General features: G+C 40.8%; 2 protein-coding genes across 2 annotated transcripts in view; one reads left to right on the top strand and one right to left on the bottom strand.

The window, feature by feature from the left end:
- The window catches only part of sf3b3 (splicing factor 3b, subunit 3), a 36,808-nt gene extending 21,805 nt beyond the window's left edge, over nucleotides 1–15,003 (bottom strand). Inside the window, exons 1-15 of the mRNA XM_076732955.1 lie at nucleotides 14,880–15,003; nucleotides 14,075–14,216; nucleotides 13,570–13,725; nucleotides 13,237–13,407; nucleotides 12,104–12,276; nucleotides 10,788–10,929; nucleotides 8,356–8,468; nucleotides 7,879–8,016; nucleotides 7,558–7,661; nucleotides 7,206–7,371; nucleotides 6,690–6,785; nucleotides 5,461–5,533; nucleotides 2,859–3,010; nucleotides 2,409–2,564; nucleotides 67–222 (exon numbers count right to left, since the gene is read on the bottom strand). Coding sequence (XP_076589070.1) covers nucleotides 67–222; nucleotides 2,409–2,564; nucleotides 2,859–3,010; nucleotides 5,461–5,533; nucleotides 6,690–6,785; nucleotides 7,206–7,371; nucleotides 7,558–7,661; nucleotides 7,879–8,016; nucleotides 8,356–8,468; nucleotides 10,788–10,929; nucleotides 12,104–12,276; nucleotides 13,237–13,407; nucleotides 13,570–13,725; nucleotides 14,075–14,144 — 1,866 coding nt within the window. The 5' untranslated portion in view covers nucleotides 14,145–14,216; nucleotides 14,880–15,003. The remainder of the gene's footprint in view (nucleotides 1–66; nucleotides 223–2,408; nucleotides 2,565–2,858; nucleotides 3,011–5,460; nucleotides 5,534–6,689; nucleotides 6,786–7,205; nucleotides 7,372–7,557; nucleotides 7,662–7,878; nucleotides 8,017–8,355; nucleotides 8,469–10,787; nucleotides 10,930–12,103; nucleotides 12,277–13,236; nucleotides 13,408–13,569; nucleotides 13,726–14,074; nucleotides 14,217–14,879) is intronic.
- Nucleotides 15,004–17,733: 2,730 nt separating this feature from the next.
- The window catches only part of st3gal2 (ST3 beta-galactoside alpha-2,3-sialyltransferase 2), a 70,758-nt gene continuing 61,228 nt past the window's right edge, over nucleotides 17,734–27,263 (top strand). Inside the window, exon 1 of the mRNA XM_076733678.1 lies at nucleotides 17,734–18,288. The gene's annotated coding sequence lies outside the window, so the exon portion shown is untranslated. The remainder of the gene's footprint in view (nucleotides 18,289–27,263) is intronic.

Below are 27,263 nucleotides of genomic sequence, written 5' to 3'. Positions count from 1 at the left end.
TTTTAAGGTGTTGGTTTCTCTACTGAAGGGTCTATCTCCCTGACGAACTAGTGCTTCTGGTCATACCGAAGGGTCCAGGGAGATGATTCGGACAGTGTTGTCAACTAGTCCCACGGCCAGGAATCGTGAGCGTTGCTCACCAGGTGGAACATTAGCCAGGCTCATACACACCACGTCTGCAGACATCTCCTTCCGCTCCGTGTACTCATTCAGCTGGCCAGACTAGTAAGAGGAAGAGAAAGGAGACAAAGAGAGAAACAGCATTACTACATAAAAGTTGGGACGCTGTGTAAAACATGAATAAAACACAATGTGATCATTTGTTAAGTCTTTTTGACAAATACTCAATTGGATAAAGTACAAAAACAATATATTTAATGTTTTACTTCAACAACTTTATTGATTTTTCTAAATATGTTCTTATTCTGAATTTCTCATTTCTAGCTGATGACCACTGACTGTCAGCTAAATGGACCTCACTAGCAGATTTTATGTGTGTAACTATATGCTAATGTATGCTAATGCTTAAACTCTGTTAGTCAGCTGAGAAGCTTCTCTCCAGCTAATGTTTCATGTGACACATTTTAAAACGAGAACCCTGTAAAAGGGTCTTAAATATGTACTTAATGGCTACGTACATGATATAATGCTAAAAGACTGAGGCAAATGCTACATGTCCCAGGCATGACATCAGGATCCTCACCAGTAGTTGCTGATCCATGTAATGTGTATAAGGGAGCAGCATTGTTTTTTGTATTCCAGTGCAGAAGTAATTTGCCCCATAGCACGGTATTGAAAATAATAAAATAATAGAAAGTAGGCTGGTTAAAATGTTATTGATTCTATCATCCCTTGGCTTGTTTGAATGCTTAGTATAGAAGAAAAAGGTACTTGGACAAGCAATACAGTGGTTAGATTTAGGCTATGCTTTACTGTACTGCTTTCATTTTTACAAGAGAGGAGGATTACGGATATGAGAAGGAAGCCGTGAGTTTAGCAATGCAGTGGTATGCAGCACAAGTTTGGCCGCAGTTGATGGAGTGTAAACGTCCCCAAAATGAAGAGCAAGACTGAGCTGCTATCATTGCTCTAGATTCTGATATAGTTGCATCTTGGCTCACAGATAGATACAACGCAAAAAGTGTATGTGTTTTTCTTGACACAAGGGGTTTAGCAAAGGGTCATTTGGTAACAGACAATAGTACCATGGTACTGAATATGTATAAAAGGGGACATCCACAAAAGGCTAAACTATTCACAAGCAAGGATCAGGTGAGATTCACCACTTTGTGAAGCACAGTTGTAGAAAGGATATTACAACATAAGTCAAGGAACACTGTTTTGATGTTGTCTTTCTCAAATCTACATCATAAGCCCATTTTTGTTTTGCACTGCTGTTATCAATGCTAATATCTGCTCACATTATCCATTTCATCTGGTGCGATTTCTAAATTGTATATTTCTCTCAACTGTGCAATAATGCTATTTATGATCCATACTGGCAACAGTACTCTTATAAAGTATAAATTGTGCATATACATAGTCCTCAAGTGCAATAGTATTTCTCAAGTGCAATACAACACATGCCAGTTACAATCAGTCATTTGGCAGACGCTTTTATCCAAAGCAGCATACATATGAACTCACACACCGGTGACACAGCATCGGAGTCAGTTTTGGGGTTCAGTATCTTGCCCAAGGATACTTTGGCATGTGGACTGCTGAGGCCAGGGATCGAACCACCGACCTCCTAATTGGTGGACGACCACTCTACCTCCTGAACCACAGCCACCCCTGTACCAGGTCCAGTTAGATTTCTCATAAGAATATTAGCAACAGTATTTTTTTTATGCCAGTAGGATTCTTGGCATTTACTATTTTTTTCAAAATCTGTACAAATGTACATATTCATAGTTGTTTTTCTATTCTGTACCCTGTATACTTTTTTATTTTGAACTCTTTATGCCACTGTGCTTGTTCTTTGTGATACTTGCTGGCTGTAACGACTAAATTTTCTGGTGTGGGATCAATAAAGTCTTATCTTATCGCTTATCGTAAAATCATTGTCGGTAAACAGTTTGTTTGCACATGATTGCATTGTTTTTATTTACGCCTCACAGTGTCCCAACTTTTTTGGAATCACGATTTTCAGCCATCTCAGTCCCTTCCTATGTTTACTGTGGCACCTGATGATTAAGTTAGTTTTAGTTTTCAAATTAGTTTTAATCAGATTTAAATTTGTCACTTTCTCTGCAGTGAACACAAATTAGGTTAAGCTCAAAGTAATTTTTGCAAAGTTGTGCAGTCATATCTGAGGTTGGAGTTTTGAGTGCTTCATGTCTGTCACTAAATGATGTCAACATTCTCCTGACTGGTGTCAAAAAAGACGAAAACGTCTACTTTCTTACCGGGTCCATCTCAAAGTAGACCAGCTCTCCTCCAGTGAGTGCGATAACAACCTGTCTCTGGTTCACAGCACAGCGGACAATGGTTTTTTTGCCAGGAGTCTTCCACTCATTCACACGCTTGTCTGCTCGGATGTGGCGGATACCATCTGGGTACACCTGTATGGAGCAGCAGGGAGGGAGAGAGCAGAAGAAATCAGATGGAAAGAGGTTTAATTGTTGATATTACTTTGTGTTTAATTTATTCTTATTTCAATAAGATATTCTGCACACTTCAATTAAAAGTCACAGACACAGGAAGGTAAGCAACATCACATTCAAACATATAAAACTCTCACAGATAATTTGGGCAAGGGCAGGGATTTGGAAGTAAGCAACGATATTACTTTATGTAATCATGAGGTTGTAGTCCAGTATGAATGAGGATGGGGTTAAAAGGTACATCGCACCAACCTGCACCAGGGCGTCTTCACCGAGCAGTGAGCAGGAGAGAGTTGGAGTTGTTCCCAGAAATCCTGAATCTGTCACTTCTTCTACAGTCTCCCCGATGGACAGAACCAGAGTAGCGTTCACAAAAGATACAATGATGTATGCATCAAACTCATCTAATGAAAAAAAAACAATAGAAACAAAGGATTTCTGATTAGGAAAACAATGCGGGTGGATTTGTGCTAAGGCTAACCATGATAAATAAAGGACAAAAAAACGACTTGGGGAAGCAGCAATGGTGACTGATGACACACACATAGGAAAGAAACCGCAACACAGCAGGACAATGTTTATTAGCACCAATGTGTTTCCCAGAGGCAGAATGAGTCTCACAAATCTGCTGAGGCCTGTGTGTTTGTAATGAAAGCTACGTTTGCTTTAAGTAACAGAAGTAAACAGAATTTATTATTGAAACTCAGTAGCCTACTATTCGAGTGCCAGTACTTGACAGATTGGTTTTAGAAAAGAAATTCAATGTGGTGAAATTACTTGAATAAGTTGGATATTGTACAACATTCACTCTTGATCCAGCAGCATGTTATCACTCACCCAGCATTGGCAGTAAGAGGATACTTCTGTACCTTGCTCTTAATCTCAGTGGTTTACAGAAATATTTGAAGAGAATTATTTTTTCAATAGCTTCCATGTCACATGGCCCACCTGTCTGTTCACTGATCACATTAGAAAGCTTTTCTTTCATAATTCTTCTCTTTATTTTTTCCCATCAGGCTCTGTGCTGTTTTACATTATTCTGTCCCTTTTGTTTGTCTGCCCTCAATTTGGTAAGCAAATGTGAAACTGTGGCCTTTTCACTGAAGCACACTGCAAAGGTAAATGTTAAATGGACTGTATTTATAAAGCGCTTTTTCCATCTGACGACCACTCAAAGTACTTTGTACAACAGAAGTCTGGATTCACCCTGTCACCCACATTCATATGATGGCAAGGCCACCTGGTCATTATGAGCCTCTAATCATTCACACAGTCACACTCACTGATGGCACAGCATCGAGAGCAATTTGGGGTTAAGTATCTTGCCCAAGGAAACTTCAACATGTAGACTGCTGAAGCCAGGGATTGAACCACCGATCCTCTGACAGTTTAAAAGACAGTTGATGTGACTAAATCCACTTATAAATGCTTGACAAAGTCTTCCGCTACCACAACCGACAGGTGGCCACATTTTACTTGACACCATTCAGAAAAAAATAAAGGCAGCCTGTTGCTTCAGCTGACCTTATATTATTTAGACAATGGAGAGAGTAAAGATACCTTTAAACATCTCCCATCTTGATCTTATTACAATGTTGACGTGAAAATGAAATGCCCCCGACAACCTCTAACTTGGCAAAGCAAGGACTTTTGGAGGATAACAAACATCTTGAAAAAACAAGGCCGACCAATGTACCTCATCTGATATTTTTGTTTTCAACCAATGATTTGAACAAGCATTTAAACAAAAGCAGAAGGACATTGAGTGTGTTAATGTCACAAACATCACCCTGAGAGTTTTTTCCCTGTTGCATGCACACGCACACTCACACTGTCACACAACACTCATTTAAAGACTGATCTCTCTCAGCTGTGGTGGAACATTTGGCAAAATGTAAAAACCATCTGACTTCTGAGAAATGCACTGTCGCACAAAATATATTCAACTGAAGAGGAAGTACACACAAACACTAAGATACACACAAACATCAGGGTAGCTCTCAATCCCCTGTTGTCTGACCGATAGATTCACAGATTAAACACTAAACGACGACTAAACCTCACGTTTTTACAGTACCGTTGAAAGGATTTTAGACACAGCACTTCAGCCTTGTTCATACCGCCAACCCAAATCAGTTTTTGTCTGCATAACCAGATTGTATCCTGATTGATTTTAGAACATCTGGACAGCAAAATGGATGCATGCCACATTTGGAGTTGTTGGAAATGCAATTCCAATTGGACTTCTCCAGATTCCTCCAGCGCGGACACTCAAATTGGATCTGAAAGTGTCTTTTGCCACTTGCAACACGAAGCATAAAGACCAAATCCAGAGTGACAAGAGTGCGTCACAGTGGCTAAGCAGAATCCACGTTGCTACTAGCAGAGCTGTTTGATGCGGCAGAAGAGTTATGTAATGCAACTTGGCAGCCCAACTGTTTGGAGGGCAAGATGATAGATCTCCAGCTGTCCAATTGGACAGCTGTGTCACCAGCATATGTAGTTACTAATGCCTATGTCCTTACCACGGCAACCCATGCAGATACATTGGTGATGTCTGGTTACACAAACCTGTTCACTTACAAATAACAATGTGGACAGTTTGTCTTAAAGATCTGATTTGAGAAACAAATCTGATTCGCCTGCATTGTGAAGAAAGCCTTAAAGAAATCTTTACAGTGAAATTCACTCATTTTGACAGCCTTAAGGTGAACTGTCAGAAATTAAACGTCGCCAATCATCCCATAAATCCCAGTCTCTACAGGCGTCTCTCTTTTACTGACTGTGAGCTGACATTGTACATTTTGTTCATGAGAGGCTGGATAGAAGGTGTCTGGAACAGGAACTGTATTACCTTCCACATGTCTGCGTACTGTCCACACAGCGTTGGGGTTACCGGGCAGCTCAGACACAGCCATCTCTGATACCTGACAAGAGACGGATAGGGAAGAAAGTAGAGAAAGAGCAAAGGACAAAAAAAGGATTTAATGTTTATCACATATGACATTATATTAGGACAATCTGAGGGCTTGATCCAAGGATATTATTGAGTCTTGAATGTTTGAGGGAAGCACTGCCGTGGCAGCTGAATGCACCGCATGACAGACAATTATTATTATTATTTTTTTTTAATTGTATTTTACTGGTTAGTGACGATTGTTGCAACATTGAAAAGATGAACCAAGCTTTTTAGTTGGATCTTGGTGAGTTTTAGTTTGTATTAGTCTTGTTTGAATGAAGTGTGTTTTATGATGATAAAATGCCATTTGTGAATGGAGTCTGATGGCTTTGGTGAGAGCAACACGCACGCACGCACGCACGCACGCACGCACGCACGCACGCACGCACGCACGCAGGCACGCAGGCACGCTTTGGGTAGCAGTTATGTGGGGAAAGTGTGAGTAAAATGCAAGCCAGTCCACAGGCTGTGTAAAACAGCTGGATTAATTGTGTGACGTGTCAGATGACTGAAAACACACATGAAACACTTTCTGTGAAGACAAGCTGTTACATAATGCTCCGTCTCCCCATTCCACAAAACACACAGACAGACAGATTGTGCAGTGAGAGATTCTACCATTAGAATTCCATTTAATCTTCCCACAATGACTCAAGACTAAATGTGCCACACAAGACATTTCCACATTCAGTCTACATTCATATCCGATGTGAATCGATTTAGAGGTGAGCATGTGTATACGTAGTAACATTTGACAGCGTCGTCTGGACCATAAATATAACCTGACTGAAGGTTTGTATCGAGCACAGAGCACTTGTAACTGGACAAACACATCTCTGTGTTTACTTATGGGTGGGATCTCTAACCAGCATTAAACCAGTGATTGTTTGGGGTCTTGTTTATAAGCAGAGAGTGATGAAAACTCAAACTGGTGACGACATGCAATATATAAACACAACATTTAGTGGTTGTGCTGAAATGATGTGTGAGTGATTCACACACTCTTAAACTTTTATTCAGAGAAGAAACTCATCACCTCTCAGCCTGCAGTGTGTGTGTGTGTGTGTGTGTGTGTGTGTGTGCCTGTCCTGGCATGCATGTTATGTTGTTAAGTGTGTACATACCTCCAGTCCATGTCTAAGGACCCTCAGAGTAGACCGGGGTCCTCGTCCACAGGCGACATACAATTGTGGTGTATCTTCATTGGCCAAATCCGCAATCTGCCAGGAAGAGAAGTATAAGCCAGCAGTGAAATGCACTGCTCAAAGACTGTATCAGGTCCCAGGGCCTGTATTCACAAAGCTTCTTAGAGTCCTCTAAGAGAGCTCCTAACTTGAGAAGCACTGGTATGTGCATCTTGTCTGTTTCAGACACTCTTAGGCTTCTTAAAAGTCCTCCTCCCTCCTCCTAATGGTTTTTCACCTCTGGAGCTCTCTTAAGGCCTAAGATGCTTTGTGAATAACTTTTATCTTACCAAGGGAAAATTCTAAGAAAAATCTTAGAATTCAAGGAATTCTAAGATTTTTCTAAGAATGACGTCACTAAGAGCTACTTTTAGCCTTAGGATGCTTTGTGAATACGGGCCCAGGTATTTAGGAGGCTCAGTTTATGGGCACAAGTGCACACAAACGCACACTGACCTGACAGGACATGATGGGTGACAAGTTCTCCTGTTCATCCACAAGCACAAGGTTCTTTAGAGGCCGGGGCTGGAAGAAGAAGGTGTCTCCCTCCTCCAGTGGCATTGCAGAGGAGAACTCAGGCTCCTCGTCATCATCACCCAAGTGGGCGATCTGGTAAAGGTAACTAAAGGAAACGAAAGGTAGAACAACACAGGCAAAAGGTTTGGGAGGGGAAAAACAAAATGGACAAGAACTCTGGCCCCAGGCTGAGCTTTGAGAAGTTCTTCATACCAATCGGTTAGGTTTGAAGAAACGTACAAAAAGGATGAAAGTTGTATTCAGCAAAAGAGAATACAAAACATTTACTTACTGGTTTCCAAACTCTGAAGACACAAACAAGAAGCCAGTCTTCAGCACACACATGGCTGTTGCCACAGGGATCGTGTCAAAGTATTTCAGCCTGATTTCTGTGACCTGAAAAAAGGACAGACCCCTTTTAAACACACATTCTTGTGCTCGAACATTTAGCTGACGAATCAATCCACAGAAAATGAAACAAAGACGACTTGTAACTGCTTGATAATTGTTGCTTTTCTTTGTTTCACATCAGAGATTACAAGGGAAAAAGGATTTGGCTACATTATTTGTTTCACGGTAGAACTGATTTCTTCCTTCCTTCATCTTTGCTTACCATTTCGTCATCTGTTTCCAAGGTGACCTTAAAGATGTCTCCCTGCTCGGTCTGGGCCAGGAAGAAGAACATGGACTTGGTCTTGTGGGTGGCCGAGCAGACAAATATCATGCCACGCTCCGGGTCATCCAGGTCATTCTGTAGGATGGGACAGAGAAAGAAAAGGCAGCAGAATAAAAATAAATGTGCACACAGAGACAGAAAGTGACCTGACATAGACACGCATACAAAAAAGTGGAGTGGGTGTAATGACTCGGACTGTAACACAGATTCCAAGTGGGGGAGGGGGAAGAGGAATCCTTCCATTTGAAATCATAGTACTGGATTACATTACTGCTCATGAAATTATACCTTAAATCCATACAGTCAAGAGAAGAGTCAAATTTTGATGCCATACTTGGTCATATGAAGCTGTAGTAAAAGAAGATACTAAGCCAGGACATCTAGCTTAGTCTTTCATTATGTATTTAGACTCACCCTGCGCCGTGGGATGGGACAGCGAATATCAGGCTGGTCTCCAAAATTCTTGTAAGTGATGTAGTTTTCGGAGCAGATCAGTACTCCACTGGGCCCATCTGAACCACCAGGGACTAGACAGAGAGAAGCATTTAGTGAAGTTGTTTTTTTTAAATAATGGTGATTATAGTGAAAACAGTTGGAATTCAAAAAGCAGGATGGATGCTCATTTTTCCAATCCAAGGTTTGCCTTCACTCCTTCAACTTGCTCTTGTGTGTTACTGTGTTGATAAATTTGTACTGAGATCAGACACTTTAAATCTTTGTCCACTTTCTCCAGTGTTAGAAAGAGACAGGACAAACTCATCACATCTGCAACACTTTGATAATAAAAACTTTGTAATCCAACAAGCCAGTGTGTGATGTCTTACAAACATGCCTGTATACAGGTTCTTCTGAAAACAAATCCTTAAAAACTGCACATTACAGCCTCTTCTTGGTTTCACTTTTGACAGTCTCCAACCATTAGCATTAGTTAGGGCTGAATGATATGCAAAAAAAGACATCGCGATTGGAGTCACAATTTTTGTGGAAATGCTCATTTTTGCATTTCATTTTCACTGAAAAAACAGAAACAATTTTTACATTTTTTTCAGTACTGAATGAGAGCACTGCAACCAGCAGACACAAATGGTAAATGGACTACATTTTATATAACGCTTTTCTAGTCTGACGACTACTCAAACTGCTTTTACAACACAAATCAGCATTAACCCTTTCAGAGACAGACCCAGCCATTATATCACTCTCGCCAAAGCCACCAGACTCCATTCATAGAAACATCATTTTATCATTGCAAAACACAATTCATTCAAATGTGACAAAAACAAACTGAAACTCACCAAAACCCTCTTTGTTATTTTTTTTGCTGTTCCAACAATGCCCACTAAGTCTGGATTGGTTGAAATTAACTCTTAATTCACTGAATTGGGGGAGGAGTGAGAGGGCAGACATCATGGAGGCAGCAGGTGGAGTCAGAATATTTAATATTGTAGCTGCTTTACCACAATCGAATATTAATTTTCACAATCTAAGGTGTGAATTTTTTACAATTCAAATAAACATAAATACAATCAATATAAATTTCATTTTAGAGTATTTGTTGATAGCCCTCATGTCCACCAGTCCATTTGGCAACAGTTTCCACTGCAGGATCTACCATATTGTCCGGACTATAAGTCGCACTTTTTTCAAAGTTTGGCTGGTCCTGCAACTTATGGTCAGGTGCGACTTATACATCAAAATATATATAATTTAACATGTTTTTAAATGTTACTTCATACTGACTGACAAGAACCAAGGAGTAAACATTACTGTCTACAGCCGCGAGGGGGCGCTCTAGGCTTGTGACAACTATATACTGCTCCTGTTCCACTGAAAAAATTAGCTGAATGCTGAATGCCCAGTCTGACGACGGCCTTGCAGAAGATGAGACGGCGCTTTATCTTCCTCCAGAGTTCGCGGAGTTGTTCAGAAGCGACACCGAGGATGAAGAATTTAATGGACTCAGACAGCGATTCAGTGTGTTGCTCTGTGTGCTATTGTGTAGTTGAATAACTTGCCTCTCCAGATTAAATGTCTGTTCTTGGTCTTGGATTTTGTGAAATAACTTTCTAAATAAATGCAACTTATAGTCCAGTGTGACTTATGTATGTTTTTTTCCTCTTCATGACGCATTTTAAACTGATGCGACTTATACTCAGGAGCGACTTATAGTCCGTAAAATACGATACACATCAGAGTGTCTGCAGTGCTACCCTGCTACACAGCGAGTCAGTGGGCATGTTGATGATGATGCATAGAATGTAGCTGCTTTATATTCTTTTTTGCTTGCCTGTATATCTATTGTTTTCCATTCTTTTGTGACACTGCGGATAGCTCCAAATACATTTAGCATTGACATCAACGCAAAAACAGTCATCATTATAGATGATTCATCACCCTGCACGATCTACCCAGGTGCCACCCCTCCCCTAAACCAAACCATTTCCAGCGAGTGAGAACTGACACGGACATTTATGCTGCCTGTGTGAAAGGACAACTCTGGACAATTTCTGGAACTACTTCTGTGGACATTGCCCACAGTTCATATGAGAAAACAGGTTTAGTGTCTGCTACATATTCGCAGCAGTGTGATGAAGCAATCTAGCTGCATAGCAAGGTTATGTGATTTGGGCAGCAAGACTGTTGACCATGCTCTCACATGGCATGAGAGCGACAGTTGGTGACAGTAATGCACCTCTGTTGTTCTCATTTGAAACCTTAAAGCCTCTGTTTTGTAAGACTGTTTTTTTTGTTTGTTTGTTTTTGTTTATGTTCTGACACATTTTACCTGTATCAAGAAACTGAAAAACTTCCCTGGTGTGTGCAACTACTCATATCCAAATGATTACCAGTGATGAGAAAGTTCCCATGCTCTTCCAAAGCCTCACTGTACTTGCGGACCACATGATTCAAGCCGAGATCCAGCTCATAAAAGGTGAGCGTCTGTTGCGTGTTGGCGGCAGCTTCTCCTGTCGGGTCATTGTCAGCTTCCTGAAAGGAACAAATATCAACATACAGGATCAGCGGGTCTCAAAATCACTCCATTGTTAGGCACAGGACAGACAATATGGCAGTAGTGGCAACTTCAAACTAATTAAAGCTGCAGTAGACAAAACCTGTTCAAGCCTGTGCAAACCCTTCCACCTCTCTCCGCTGCCTTGCATCACTCCACAGTAGTTCCTCAGACCAAACCCACAAGTTCAAATGGCAGCAGGAGTCAGGTGCCCTGCAAAACTGCATGCCGCGTAGGACCCATTCTACAAGGCATGAGCCTCGGCAAGACTTCGGCCGGTTGCAACACATCTTCTCAAAGACGCCTCCAGCGCTTTGTGGCCCCAGGCTTCAGACACTGCTACAATGCCTTCTAATGGTCTTCTACTGACGCAGAGTGCTGCTTACCGTGTAAAAAGACCATAACTGCAGGATGAGAGGCTAGTGCACAACACACAAACACACAGCACTGGCCGCCCTCAAAAGTTATTCCCCACTGTTTGTCATCATGCCTCTTTGTCACTCGTTGATACGAGCACCATGGCATCGAACATAATGAACCTGAAGCTCCGTGTGGAGCCAGGACGAGTTCACACATATGTTTTATACTATACACTGGAGGCAAAGGAGGTATTGGAAATTTATCACAATTTGCAGGATTTTCCGCTAGTGAATCAGGCTGTCACCATCTGAAGGGACATGCACGTGCATCTGGATTTGTACAACAGCCAGCGGTAAAACCCTCTCTCTGAAATGACCTGCTGCAGACTAGATTTTATAAAACCTGAACACAGAACCAAAGGGAGGTGCAGAAGTTTTCTCTCACAGTACTTGAATTAAAATATGCTGAACAGGTTATTATGGAGGGGCTGTGTGTGAAGTTTGCACGTTCTTCCCGTGCATGCCCCCCCACAACCCCGAAAGGGATAATCGGTATACAAGAAGATGAAGGTTATTATGGAATTCTTGCCAAAACAATCACTGCCTGTCACAAGTTTATACATTAATAAAAGGGTACAAAGAGGATATTCAATCTTACTTGTTACAAATGACACTTGAAAATTAAGAGATCAGAGATGTTCCTCCAGTGACAGTCAAATAGACACTCATCACACACACACAGAAGACAAGCCACTGTGCATTATCTTAAAGGCATAACCCTAAGTTTTCTTACCTCATAGTCCATTTCAAGGCAGGCAAACATGGGATTTTCAAAGCCAACATCGACTCCTACAACATGGTAGACCAGTGTGTTTGCTTTATGGGCTTCCAGTGGAGAGGAGATCGTCAGTCTTGCAGCTGCATCTCTATTCAGAATGTAAACCAACTTCTGTTTCTCAATCGCTCCTACACAGGGAAAAGACAAAGGGGCATCCAAAATGCTTTATTTCATTCAATTTACAGTAATCCAGGTTTATAGGGCCAGTGTGTTGGATTGAGTGGCATCTTGTGATATATCAATATCCCTCGCCTCGTCCCTCTCCTTCCAAGTGTGTAGTAGAACCTACAGTGGCCGTGAAACTTGCAAAAAGTGCTCTCTAGAGCCTGTGTTTGGTTTGTCCATTGTGGGCTCCTTTAGAAACATGGCAGTGCAATGTGGTAGAATCTGTAATAGAGGACCAGCTCCCTCAATAGATATAAAGGGCACTACGTTATTGAAAAAGTACATATGGTAAATGGACTGTATTTACATAGTGCTTTTCTAGTCTGATAACCACTCAAAGTGGTTTATACAAGTCTGCATTCACTCAGTCACATACACTTTCATATGATGCTCATTACAAGCTTTAACCATTCACAAACCAATGGAACAGCATCGGTAGCAATCTAAGGTTAGGTATCTTGCCCACAGCCACTGAATATCATATTCGATTTCTGCCATACTCTGCCCTAAATCTAAATCTAACCCCAACTCTTACACACACATACTTTAATATAATCCTTTTTAAAGGCTACATGCCTATAACTACAAACACATTCTAATGAATTCCTGTTTTTGTAAATACATTATACATTACTATACATTGCAATGTAGTCCAATGTAACAGACCTGTAATTAATACTTACAAGACCTAAATACCTTTGTTAAATGTAAACTGTTTAATTGTCTTGATACTATTCATGAACAGTGCTGCACTGGATTGCAGTACATAGAGTAAATGGTTTCTAATACATGTATGCAAAAGGTGTCAGACAAAAGACAATAAAACTAATATGAAAACTACATTTTACACTGTTCTGGAGGTACACTAACCTACATCCAACTGATTCATACATACATTGTAACGCTTAGATATCACTCCATACCTATCATAACAGCTCTGCCTTTTGGGTCAACAGCCAGAAACTGTCCAGGGACAATGCGTCGGCAGCCACTCTTCCCAAATGTTTCCTGGTGGATCTTCTCAAACATGTTTTTTGATGGATGATATTCCAGGATGACAATACGACCGCTGTCACTTCCAACAACAATGTAATCTACAAACACACATGAATGTGTGTAAATACAAAAAGCAAAGGTAGTGCACAGAGTGAGACAACAATAACCCAGCCCCCCCCCCCTTTATAAATAATTGTTGTGAGGTCATAAAACTGGGTTTGAACATGTCTGTCCTCCTGCATGCACACTTGGCTACGTACCTTTGGTTCCTCCAGTGAGCCTGAAAGCCATCAGGGACCTAACAATGCCAAACACCTCCACCGTGAGCAGAGTGTGCACCTTTCCTGTGTTGGCATCTGGCCGCAGTAATTCCAAGATTTTTCCCCTGGAGACAACAATCTCCTGCATCTTGGTTCCTACCAAGATACAAACATCTCTTTTCAGCGCTCAGCTTGTGAATTCAAAAGAAACAATGCACAGTCTTTCTCTATGATAGATGTGTATTTTGGTTACTCAGCATCCTTAATATGCTTGTCTAAGTTATGAACTATCACACTTTTTATTTAATAAATAAAGTAACATCCATTTAATAAAAGAGGTATCAAAAGACTGACAACAAAAGTGAGTATATCCTTTTGAATTTTTATTTTTTTTTTTTCTGTTTTACCAATCAAACTTCAGTTACAGCCAGACCTTCAGCTTCAGTGATATTTGCAGCATGTAACTATTTCAAACACACAAGAAAGCAAGACTTCGCAACTTCACCTGAGAAGTTTCCATGAATGGCGTGAGTGATGCCTGTGGCGCGCTGTAGGGTGATGTTGTACAGGAACATGGCTCACTGTTCTGTGGCTTCCTCGCAAGGATGCAAAAGGGCTGCAAACGGAGCACGTAGCCCAGCTCAAAACTGTAGAGAAATGATGGAACAAAAATGATGGGGGGGGGGGGGTCGTATGTATGGACAGTAATATTTCTGTTAATGCTGTGAACACGACCGATCTTTTAAAATATGTCCGTGTTTGACTGTGTGTTTACTGTTTACAAGGGCCATTCAAACTGAACTGGTAGCACTGTGGTATAAGTAAATATCTTCCAAAAACGATTAAAGTCCTCCCAATCAATGATTCAGTGTAAGACGGTCAAAATGTTTCCTGGGCACACAGTTGGTCTGGATTGAACGCGTGGGGTTATGTTTACATGCCAATGACCGACGAGGACAGCTAACGCTAGCTTAGCAATTAGAAGACGAACTTTACCGTTTAGCAAGTATGAATATCCATGAATAACTTTAGTTTGCTTACTTGCTTATTTTTTGCAAAGTCAATGTAGCACAACGCTACCTATATTTTGCCTTACCAATTTTCGTTGATAAAAATTGCGCTCACAGCTAGGCTATACAGCTCAATTATTAAGTTGTATTCAACGGACTGAGAGCCCATTCATTGAAAGCGCCACTTTTGCTTGTCGATGTTTTTCCTTGCTATATTACGGAAGACCGTACATGGTCTACATTCATACAATGTCCATTTGATTGCGAAGAAGCTTTAGATTTGTAGAATAAAATATTTACCGACGTGTTGGATACGATGAGTCTGATTTCAGATGGATAACGTTTCAGTTACAAAAACAGATTTCGTACATCTCTGAGAAGCCGACGATGAGCCGCCGTTTCTGGGTCCTTCGTCAGCTAAAACGCCGTCATGTGAGGTGGCCCACACGTGCCTGACAGAAATCTTGGACATGTTGTAGTAGTGCAGAATCTACACTAGATGTCGACAAAGACCTCAAGATGAATAAAGACAACGCAGACATCACTTGCTTTGTCCTCTATCGTGCAAGGAAATCCTCCCAAATCCAATTCTTTCAATTTTCTGTGGACAAAGTCTCCAACACCAATTTAGATCATGTTCTTTTCTTTATTTTGTACCCACTGGCAATATAGTAAGCCATTTTAACCTCTTATGGTGTTTGCAATCATTCCACGTTAACACAATCAATATTTAGTCTTGAAAAGAATCCTGATATGATTTCAAATTGCATAGCCTACATATAGTCTTGAAGTCTGAAAGGTCCACCTCCGGTGGCTGCAAATATAGAAACTTATGTTGTGCAGCTGAAAAACGTGAGTTTAAATAAATAAATAAATAATATTGATTACAGAAGAACAAATTTAAGGTAAAACGTCCTTGCACATCTGGTTGTTCAACAGTGCGCTGGAATGACATATGCTGGAAGCTAAAATGTACCCAGTCAGTAATCACGTCGTGTGATTTACTCCAGAACAGAAGTGTTTTTTTCACACTGGATCATTGGGTGTCCTAAGGGTGGTGCGGGTAATCATGATGGTGCAAAACCACAGTTGATGTTGATGTCTGGAGCCCTCGCTGTGCTCTCTCTCTCTCTCTCTCTCTCTCTCTCTCTCTCTCTCTCTCTCTGGTACACACAACCACACACACACACACTCAAGAAAGTAGTGAAATATTGACTGCTGACACATTTCTTCGACTTTTTATTGCTATGCTGGCTTTGGGTTTGGATTGGTCATTCTCCGAGAAGAGAGCACCCACCCAAATTTGACAATGCTTAAAACCCCCAAATCACTCCAGCAAATCAGCCCTGGTGGATTCTCAGTTCCATGGTCCAGCTGATGTGATGTGTGAACCAGAGAATGAAAACTGAGAAGAAAGGTTTTGGGCAACCTTGTGAGTGATAGTGTCTCACACACTGAAAAATGAGCTCTGCAGCAGTGCCATGTTGAACTTTGGTGGTTTTATGGACAGAAGCGTTTTATTTAGGAACTCATTTTAGAGCATTTTAGAGTATTCGATTACAGGAAAGCAAGTGGCAATATGTACCATCAGCAGAAAGAATAACTTGTTTCTTACTCTCATTCTCTGGTAATTAGGAATCATTTCTTCTCATTATGATATTTGGAGAGACAGAGTGAGTGAGACAGAAGATGTCTTTGCATCACATTTTGAGAGGTTTTCTAACCATTAAGACATTTCCTAATATTGTAGTAATCTACTGCATGTGAAAAAAACTACAAAATACCACATGGCCCAGTGATGGGTGAAAATTTGGTGAGGATAAAGTAGGTTCATAATCTCATAATTAGTGTGGATCACATGTATCACACAAAACAGACAGAGGTTAGTTTTTCAGCCAAGGAGGTGCAACCCATAATCTGTGGATCTGTTAAGCAGATATGATAGCAAAACAATAAATGTGAATCATTTGTAATCAGTACTGAAGTACTCAGTGGTGAGTTTTCAGCCTGTTTGTGTGTGTGTTTGTGGACTTTAAATACAAAGGCAACACCCCAGAACTCTAATTTCACTCCTCTGAATATCTTTCTGAGAGATTCACTCAGTTGTTCCTGTAAAGTTGAGGGAAGGCGAGCTGTGAGTTTGCTTTCAAAGTAAAAGCAGCAAATTCATGGAAACCCTCTGGGTATTGGCTAAACGTCAACAAAGTGTATTTACTGTATGTAAACAGTTCCCTACACTATCTGTCCAGATGCTGTATTTCTGTCTGTGTCATTGTAGAATTGTATCTCCTGACTCTTTGTGTCCTCTTTAACCATACATGTGTATTTATATTATCTACAACCGTTTTGTTTTTTTTTTTTGTTTTTTTTTTTGTTTGGTTTTTAAAGCAATTAGATTAGATTAGTCTAGACTGATTCAGTTTAGTTCATACTAAATTGTTTTTTATTGAACCTCCTCTAAAATGTTTAGACTTTAGCTCAGATATAATACAGATTGTTGGAAATGTTGAGGATCTGAAGGAACATCTGTGGATGCTCAAAGAATGTTCTTTACTGATTGGTGGCTTGTCCATAAAGGTATGTCTGATTTTTCAAGGTATAATTTTGATTTCAATCTGAAATTTATGAGGTAGTCCAGCCACTTTAACAGACTAGCTTCAGATATGATCGAGTCTAGCATTCTGGTGGGGAGACAGGTTTTGTTAGGAGGCTGGAAGACTCAGAGAACCTTCTTTTCATGAATGGATTATTCAAAATGACAGATGGGGCTGATGTGACTGAACACACTGGATTTTTGAAGAACATTCTATACATATATAAAATGATCTCAATTAGGAAAATTAAATTGGAATGTTAAAAAAAACATACATATGCCATACCTATAAAACCATATAGTTGTTTTCTTTGTGATGCTTTTACCTTTCTATTTTAGGATTTATATCGCATATATGTTGGTTTATACAGCAAAAATTATTAAAATATAAATCCTAAACTAGAAAGGTAAAATTGTTTTTGAGCCCGTTTTTGAAAAAAAAAATGAAATTTCAGTTCATTTTAGTTTTCCTAATTGACATCATTTTCTAGGTTTACAACACACAATATTATAATTGTGAAAGGTGTGAAAAGGTAAAACAGGAAGTTGTAGATTTACGCTAGTTAGCATGACGGCGGTGGCCGTGAGAGGACCGTCCCTCTCAGGAAGACATCGGCCGACGCCGCCTCCTGTCGGGCTGTTCCATTGGCACTTTTGGCCGAGTCAAACCGAGTGAAGCCAGGCCGGCACATGTGCATGGAGAAGGGTCAGCGCTCCTGCTGGCTCGTCGTTGAGGGCCGCCCTGCTGAGCAGAGCCCACAGGGTCGCTGGACTCTGCCTCATCACTCTTTCTTCAGCGAGCGTGTTAGCAGGATTTAGCCTCCTCATCATCCGGCACGCACCTCTTAGGCAAAGCTACGTTGAGACCGCTAATGTATTTTTATTTTATTTTTTGTCATCCGTGGCCCATTTAAATTCCGCCGCTCGTTTGGTTTTGCATTCAGAAGGAGTGGGACAAGACGCACACATTTCGGTTCAGACAACGTGACTGCCATGAGCCACGAGAGCCGCTAGAAGCCCGATAGAAGCAGCAGAGCCCGCACAGCTGAGGAGGACCGCGCGTTGAAAGCAGCGCTGATTTAGGATCGCACGCACAAATACAACTGGCACAGCAAGGTAAGCTTTGAAAACAAATTAGTTTGCAGCTCTCCTCAGGGTGTTTGGGGGGCTCGGTTAAACAGTGCTGGGAATGATGGAGAGGCAGGCAGCAGTCTCCTCCCGTCGGAGGCCGTCGGCTGTGTGCATCGCCCGCTGCACCGCCGGAGATGCATTGTTGTCTTTGACCTGCCTGACAATGTCCGCCTCCTTTGTCGCCATGAGCATCAGTTGGGGAACAGAAAGCCTCTAGTCATGTCCTAGCCTTGTTTGAGTCGCACATTTGGATCTTTTTCTGTTATAATATGGGGGGGGAAAGTTAAATGTCTGACATCTACTTTAAAGTCAGATTCCATTTACTCGTAGCAAGTGAACCATCGGTGCATTCTATAAGCAAACTCTTTGTGAAGTGTTTTCCTAGAAATCTAGTCCGTGTACAGAAACGTGCCACTCAAATGGAATCGAATTTATGGTTTTGACATTTTGCTCCCAGATGACATCACATGCAGTGACTTTGCTCGAGCTTGATGAGCACTCCGGATTTTCTTTCCCACTGTTTCCTCCTCTGTTTCTCTCCCTTCTTTCTCACTTCCCCTCTCTTCTTCCCCTCTCTCCCTCCAGCCTTCTTTCCACCCCTCTCCTCTGTCTGTACATCTCCTCTTCAATCCACCACTCTTATTTCTTGACACCGATTTGCCCTTCTCCCCACTTCTCTCCACATTTTCCTCCACTTTGTCTGTTCACCCTCCTTCATTTGTCTCTCTGTCGCTCTCTTTCCCCCTCCATTGATTTCCCTGGAGGTACTGCTATGAGACAGCAGCAGTTGGAGTGCTGTGAACGATAGAGTAGATGTACTGGCAGTTTCTCCTGCTCAGTAAATGACATGAAGATCATGAGGGGAGACTCTCTTGTCTTCTCTCCTCTTCTCTGTTTTGATTATGTTTGTTTCAGATGGACACTAGATAACAGGATACATATTCTTGCTTTGTTTGACCAACTGTACAAAATCCAAAGGCATTCAATTTACAATGATGTGGAGCAGAAAGAATTAAGAAACAGCAAATGTTTCCTTCAAAAAGTGACTTTAATCAAAATGCTTGTTTATATTCTGTTGATTGACTGATTGATTGTACTTCACTATCAAATATACTGTAGGTAAGGCCAACCGGAACACAGTATGACCTAAAGAAATACTGTTACAGTTCCTCTTTGATTGTGTTCACCAGGTGGTTTTACAGATTCAGTTTCTATGTAAAAGGGCGCCAAAGTTTTTTTTTCATGTGACAGACCTGATTTTCTGCAGGTTTATTTGTATACCCAGATAAAGTAATATGGATAACCAGTGACAATAGGCTAGAATAAGTTGTGTGCGCAGTGGAATAGGTGCTGGAAATGAAAAACCAATAATCAATGAGAACACGAGTGGAATCAGAGCTCCATTAAAGCCCTGAAAACCCAGCTTCAAATCGGAAGCATTTCTCTGCAGTTTTGAATATTAATGACCAAATAACCAAAAGTCTAAGTTCATAAACTGAAAAAAACTGTTACGTCATGTTTTTTTTTAAAGAAAGCTTATACATTTAAAACCAGTGAACACAGAGAAAAAGGAAATGCAGAAATCTCTCAAGTGAAATATCCCAAACTGCTCTGTCAAACTAAATGTTGTGTCCATGTAGGACTCGGTCACTCAGAGTAAGAAGCTGATTGAGAAAAGAAGTGTTCAGGGCTGTTAAGGGAAATGTTTCTGTTGTATTCTTGATAACCAGTGCAGTCACTGTATGGATGCTTTGTTGGAGAAACACGACTGTCTGACACAACATCCTTTAACAACTGTGTTAAGTGTGTACCAGCCTTTACCTGCTTGGTCTTAAGGTAAATGTCAGTATATTAGCTCATGCCTCTCTCAGCCGCTTATATGGATCAGAAAGCTTGGAACAGAATCATTCCTGTACAAATGCTATGTAAATAATTAGCTTACAGTAATCAAGTAGTCTGCTTACAGTGTTCATTTTGGGTCTTTTCCCACATGACAGCACTGGGAAAAAATGTGTAATCTATGCTAATTCAGTTTTTTTCTTTACTCCCATGATGCTGTATTTTGCCTTCTGCTGCACACACATTGAAGCCATGATGGCAAAAAGAAAGTCACCAAGGCAGGAACTGTTATAAATGCAACGTACATTGCTAAAAGGTTAATTAAAGTCAAAGGCATAGCAGCTAACAACACTAGCTCCTTTTAGCTCCAGAGAGCTAGCTAGCTGCTAGACAGTCATGTCTCCAAAAAGCCTAGACTCGTTTAAGTTTAAACTTCCATTTAAATATCTCAACACCACAGTATGATCTTGTGGTACGTAGTGGATGACCTCACTCCTCCACTGCTTCTATGACCTGCCACCCCAATGCCCACAGGCTTAAACAAACAGCTTGCGTCTTGTACACCTTCTTACATAATTTCACTTTTGGTAACTATGTTTTTGATTGGGTCCAGTAGTAATGAATGAAGATATTGCCACACACCACATGCATCCAGTGCACTGAGCACAACACTCAAGTTTCCATTCTGGATTTTGTCTGGCTTTAAAAGAGGCTTAGATGCTGAAGCAACAAAGCAGGCCTGGTTTTGTAATCCTGGCCAATATAACAATAAACCCTTTCTATTCTAATTTATGCTTGTGTAAACACTGTAGAACAACATTACTCTGTCATAGTTGAGGCAGTCCTCAGCTTCTATAGCCAATGTCAAGACAATGTCATATTTACATTGCTGAGAGGACGGGAGCAGGCTCATCAGTTGTCAGAATTCATTGCTTCAAATCTACTCTTTAAATTTGAATTTTGGTATGACCCCCAAAACCTGCCTCAAGGTGGTCTTTATCAACATCTGACATTTCCTCTAACTCTTCTTTGTCATCTTTGTAATATTGTCAACAGTAAAGCTGTAAAGTCACACAGTGTTGACAACTATTTGGTAGTGCGTTGTCGCTAATTGACTCCATCTGGTCAACTCAATCTCCTTCCAAGCTGACTCTTAATTTATAATGCAGGCATGCTTCTGCAAGATACACACACACTTACAAAATTATGTAAATCAGCAAAAATACCTGCACTTACATTAAAAAACTAGATGTACTAATGAAAAATCTGTCATTTATGTAGCATATTTTGCATTGAATAATATTAAATTATCATAGCAAATAACTTTGTTTGGTTAAAAGGAAGAAGCAGATTGACACTGACTTTTGGCTATCAGAAATAGTATTTTGTATTAAATAACAGAATTTCATTTGCATTAAATATACCTTGGGCACCACTGTTTGAAAATCAGCGTTTTCTCTACCATTATACACTTTTTCACTAAGTCAAATGAAAGGAATAAACCACTGCTACTGTATTTTGTTGTAAACACACACACACACACGCACACACACACACACACACACACACACACACACACACACACACAGTCATGGCAAACAGGGTCCAGAAGATCCATTTGATAAGAAACAGAAAATTGTTGTTATACATCAAATTGATTGCTATTCAGGAAACTCCGAACATTTTTTTTTAATTGAATTTCATTCATCCAACACGTGATTAGACATTCTTATCAATGACAAAATGTGCTTAAACCATAAAACATAGAATTCAGAAACACAGAATTGGAAAAAAATGGATTTCATGAGGTCCTAATCTCAGCTGTGCTTTCACATTGATCCTGTTCCTAGATGCATGTGGTTTTAATGTGACTGATTTCCCAATGGTTGACATTGTTTCACGGCACAGGTAACAGCTCAGGAGTGTTTTGTGTTGTTGTTGCTGAGTTTACACATGAATATTATCCCAGAGAATTTGCTATCAGCTCCTAAATAGCAGATGCAGAATGTGTCTCGTTTCCTCTAGCACACAATTTCAGCATCTAGTGTAAAAGTAGTTGTAAGAATATGTCTGAGACAGAAATAAATATGGACTAACTGTCTGAGTCTTGTCTGTCTTGGTTTCATGCTGGCCTAATCACAAGAGATGTGACGTTAGTTAATTGATTAAATATTATTTTCTTATCGCCAGTCGATCCAGACCTCTGATTGTGAATCAAAATATGATGCAGACCTTTGACGGATAAATTTGAAAACTGTGCTTTAAACTATGCGCACGGACACTAACACACACACACACACACACACACACACACACACGCACGTGCACAGGTACACGTACTCGCTCCTCATTATACTCCTCAATATACTCCATTCTAAATATATGGAGAACAGATTTGAAATGTAAATCTCTCTTCTCAGTGTCTGTGACCAACCAAAAACAGTACACAGCAAACTAACCATTAATGTGTTAACTACGACAATAAAAGTGTTCCACCTGTGAGCATGGATATTACATATATAAATATTTATACTTAATGAGTGTTAGTTTGGATTAGTCCCAGCTCTGATTTGAGTGCAGAGTCAAAGCGTAGGTGCTGCTGTTTACTGCATCATGTGTTAAATATTTTCAATCACTTTTATTAGAATTGTGGTGAACTTACTATGATTACCTGCTGTTAGGGATGCGCCATTTTATATCATTCCCAGTAATATTGGTGTAAGTTTTGATATGACAAGAAATAATATGACACTAGAAATATTGTTGATGTGATGACATCATATGGTTACAGTTGGCTGGTTCAGTTGCAAATATCAGAGGGACAACAAACTAGTATGTAAGAGGTGCAGGAAGACTGTAACGACAGAAGCGAGCAATACAAACACTTCTTTCACCTCCTTTAGCAGAAGCACCTAGTTGAGTATGAGGACAGGCAAAATTCCTGCGAGGTGGGCTATTGTGAGTTCTAACCCAATCAGACAGACTGCACAGGCTCAGCATAGCATTGCTGAATCTTTAGAAAATTGTACTAATACTTTGTCGTGTTGTCAAGAAAATATTGTGATAATATTTCAGGGCTATACCCACCCATACGTACTGGGGATGTAACAATATCAAAAACTCACGGTACAATAATACCTCAATATTAAGGCCAGTCAATATTAGTGTGTACAGCATTTTTGATTCACATAAAAAGTACTTCTGCTTTCCTTCTTTCATAAAATAAAAAAAGTAGCCAGCCATGACTTAGGCATGAGCACAACTTGACATGAATTGTCTGAATGAACCATGTACAATAAAAAAAACAAAACAAAACACTGCAGCAGTCAGTAGCAGTCCATTTATAAAACAATTCAAAGAGCTGTTCCATCAGGTGACCACATCCATGATCAGTTTATGTCCTAGCAGGTCTCTGTTTGGTGGTCAGTTCAGCTGGGGTGAAAAAGCGCTGCTACGCGCCTCACTCGATCAAGCATACAGCTGCGGCGGCCTACGTTCAAACCTGCCTGTGAAGCAAAGTTTAAAGTGTGTGTAAAACACTTCATGTGTGGGGACAGTACAGCCTCTCTCAACGCTACATCCATAGTTCCTGCATTATAACGACAGCAACTGTGATGATTGTTGTTATGCTTCATGTTGAGTTCCCACTCCAGCATAGCAGATTTCAAAACCTCAGCTACGTAGGGTCCAGTGTGTGATCGGAGACGAGACTGCGGACAAAACTTTTCATTTCCCATTCTTTGGTCATAACATGAGCTGTGACTGTAATCTAGCTCTGAGCAGCTTGTGAAGTTCACCCATCTGTGGTTACTGAGACGCACTCTGCTTCTTTGAGGCAGATCTTCAGTCTTTTCTGCCTGGATCAGGATGCAGCTAAGTTCCAGGCAGGGTCATGCTGAAGTGCGTGCTTAGGAAGCCCCACTGACTAGTGGTCCAAAACCTGAGATTGAAATGAAAGAGAAAACACAAGAGAGAAGCCCAGAGAGAAGAGTCTTGGATTTCTTCTTCTTTTGCAGTCTCTTGTAACGTAAAATGTAAGTAAGAACAGAAAGCAATCATTTGCCAACAGCGGTGTTACAGAGTGTCTCTAAATTGTAATATTCTTTATACAACTGTGCATTTCACAAAGTGGGGCCTGGTGCTAAGACTCTGAATTAACCTCTTAGACTTCCTTCTTCCTCTGAACTGTTATTCTTATCTTTTGTGCAGAATGTATCATAACATTTCCAGTACTGAGTGTAGTATTGCCTTATTACCTTAAAGAATCACTTTGACATTTTGGAAGTACAGGGCTACCAACTCTCACACACTGACACTGTGAGACTCATGCAATTGACGCTTTTCATATGCTGTTATGCCACATACCCGTTTTCTCATGCAGTGAAAAATAGAAAAACAGAGGATGTACAGACAGACAAGACAGAGCAGCGCACTGTCTTGTGTATAAATGGGCTGCCTCTTCCTTCTCGCTCTGTTTGCATGCAGGAAGGACTGAGAGTAAGTTACTATGGTTATAGGGATGCTCTGTGCCTCTGTTGCTCTGACAAAGTCTTGTGATTCCCAGTAATAGGTTGTTAGGTTAGTATGTGTAGATTCTTTTTTCTTAGAACTGATCTGACAAACTTCTCTCTAGCCTGGCCTTGTACAGGACCTTCCTCTGGGCATACAACAGGCCCTGCAAAAACCCCATAAGAAGACCAATAGAGAAGAATCAGTGACAAATGGCTTGTTCACTACAGGATGGAACTCCACCAAACTGAAACTGTCAATACCCCCACACACCCAAATGTGGCTGCGGATCTCACACCACATTTGAACTCAGAAAACAAAGAACAAAGAGACAGGCGAGTCAAATGTGTATTTGGATATACTTTGTTGGGACTAGGAGAGAAACATAAAATTGTGATTTAACATGCTGATTTCATAACTAAGAAGAACAGTTTATGCATACCCTTAATCCAGAAAAAGGATTTAAGTTACTTTGGCAAACACAGAACTAACACCCATTCACACCATGAGTTGTGATCCTAGTGACTCACACAATGGCCGAATGGGCCAACGACTCGTGGCCTCAATGACTCCCAAGGTGTGAACGACCCTGAAAGAGGATAAATGCCTGGGACTCCCCACCAACCAGTCATAGAGTCAATTACAAGATATAAAATGAATGGGGGTGAGACTTTAACGCGTTAATTACGATTAAATTAATTACAAAAAAAAAATTAACGCATTTAATCGCAGTTTGCACTCCAGACAACACGGAACGTTTGTGAGTGCACGAGTTCCTGGTCCACCGATCACACTGATGCACAAGACGCGTCAGAGCTAGGGTCATTTCTCAATACCAAGTACGCCAAGTTCGGACTTACAAACTTGGCAGTTCAGACTTAGCAAGTTCGACCTGGGAGTACAGTCTCTCCAGGATGGGAGGACGCAGGATGGTCATTCTGCAATAGGGACGGCAGCGTACTTGATGACGTCACCATCGCAGCTCGTCTGCCGGTTATCTCCGAAAACTTTGGAGCAAATTTTAAACTACGCGCTATCGTGATGAATCGACCACAGATTTTAAGTTTTAACATCCACTTTCTCACATAAAATAATCTTAAAACCACATTCCGTACTACTAAAACAGTAGTATTTCGAGACTTGTAACTTTACAGTCCTCTCCTCCGCTATCGTTGCTACGAAATGCATTCTGGGATACGTGGCTGCCCCAAGTCCAAGATAAGAGCATGGTTTTGTGCAAATTGTGCAAAAAAGAATTTGCCTACCACCGAAGCACATCAAGCCTATGGTACCACCTGAATGCAAAGCATGTTGCAGCGAGCACAGAAACTGCCGGAGCTGTTAGTGCTAGCAGTCCTGGTCCGAGTACGAGCAAGCAGTGCCGGCAACCCACACTGGAGCAAATGAAGCAAAATGTGGCTTCTTGTGGCAAATAGTGTTATACCATTAAACTGCGATTAATTGAGATTAATTAATCACAAAGCCTCTAATTAATTAGATTAATTTTTTTAATCGAGTCCCACCCCTAAAAATAAAATATCCCAAGACGACGTAGCAAAGCTTGGACTAACACATGCACCGCATTATAATCGCACAGGTATAAATATTTGTAATTTCACTGAAGTATCAAAATTTCCTTCACATCGGTGAAGTCTGTAGATGATCCTGACTCACTTTCCCAGTGGCTTCGGTTTATGCTGGGGTCAGGACTTTGAGAAGCCCTGGCATACACTGTCCTTTATGAACAAACCTCCAAAGACACAGACCTCCTCGAAGATGACACCGATGACCTTGACACTAAAGTATTTGAAAAGGCCAAGATGAGGAGGAAAAAGTACCCTTGTGTATTGAAATGAAGCCTTCATTGAGATCACCTTTACCATTCCATTCACCAAGGAATCATCTTCCAAATAACAGAGAGCAAGCAGCCAAACGTCTCTTGCCTCTGTGTGGCACACAAGAAAGAAAGCCAGACAAGAAAAAACAATACATTGATTTCATACACAAGATCTTCGAGTCAGGCCAGGCATTAAAGGAGGCTCAAGAGTGCTGATACCTACCAACATTTGGCATCTACCACCCCCACGAGCCATACCAAATATGGGTGGTGTTTGATTTCAGTACTACAAAGACATCTCCCTCGATGACATCCTCTTAAAGGGACCAGACCAGAATAATACTCTTCTTGTAGTCCTTATTCAGTTCTCTAAGGAACCCATTGCACTCACAGTAGATGTTCAACAGATGTGTTACCATCTCTGACTTCCTGAGGTTCTTGTGGTAGAAGAGTTCACAAGAATTTCACTAAATCAGTGACTGAGTACCAAATGGCAGAACATGTATTTGATGAACAGCCGCTCACCAGCTGTGGCCATTTATGCCTTGATACAGACAGCGCAAGAAGGACAGACAGAAGATAGTACATGCCACATGCTGAGCAGTTCGCCATGAGAAACTCTTATGTATATGCTGAGCTTGCGTCATTCTTCACTGCAGATAAAGCCATCAGTGTTCTGAAAAGAACAAGGGAGATGTTACAAAGTCTAGCATTCTGCTGCATAAGCATCAAACAACAGCACTGTTATGGGTGCTTTCCCATTTGAAGATTGTGC

Source organism: Chaetodon auriga, chromosome 6 (genome assembly GCF_051107435.1).
Source record: "Chaetodon auriga isolate fChaAug3 chromosome 6, fChaAug3.hap1, whole genome shotgun sequence".
In the NCBI taxonomy this organism is placed as follows: Eukaryota; Metazoa; Chordata; class Actinopteri; order Chaetodontiformes; family Chaetodontidae; genus Chaetodon; species Chaetodon auriga.
This window is presented reverse-complemented; position numbering and strand designations above follow the sequence as displayed.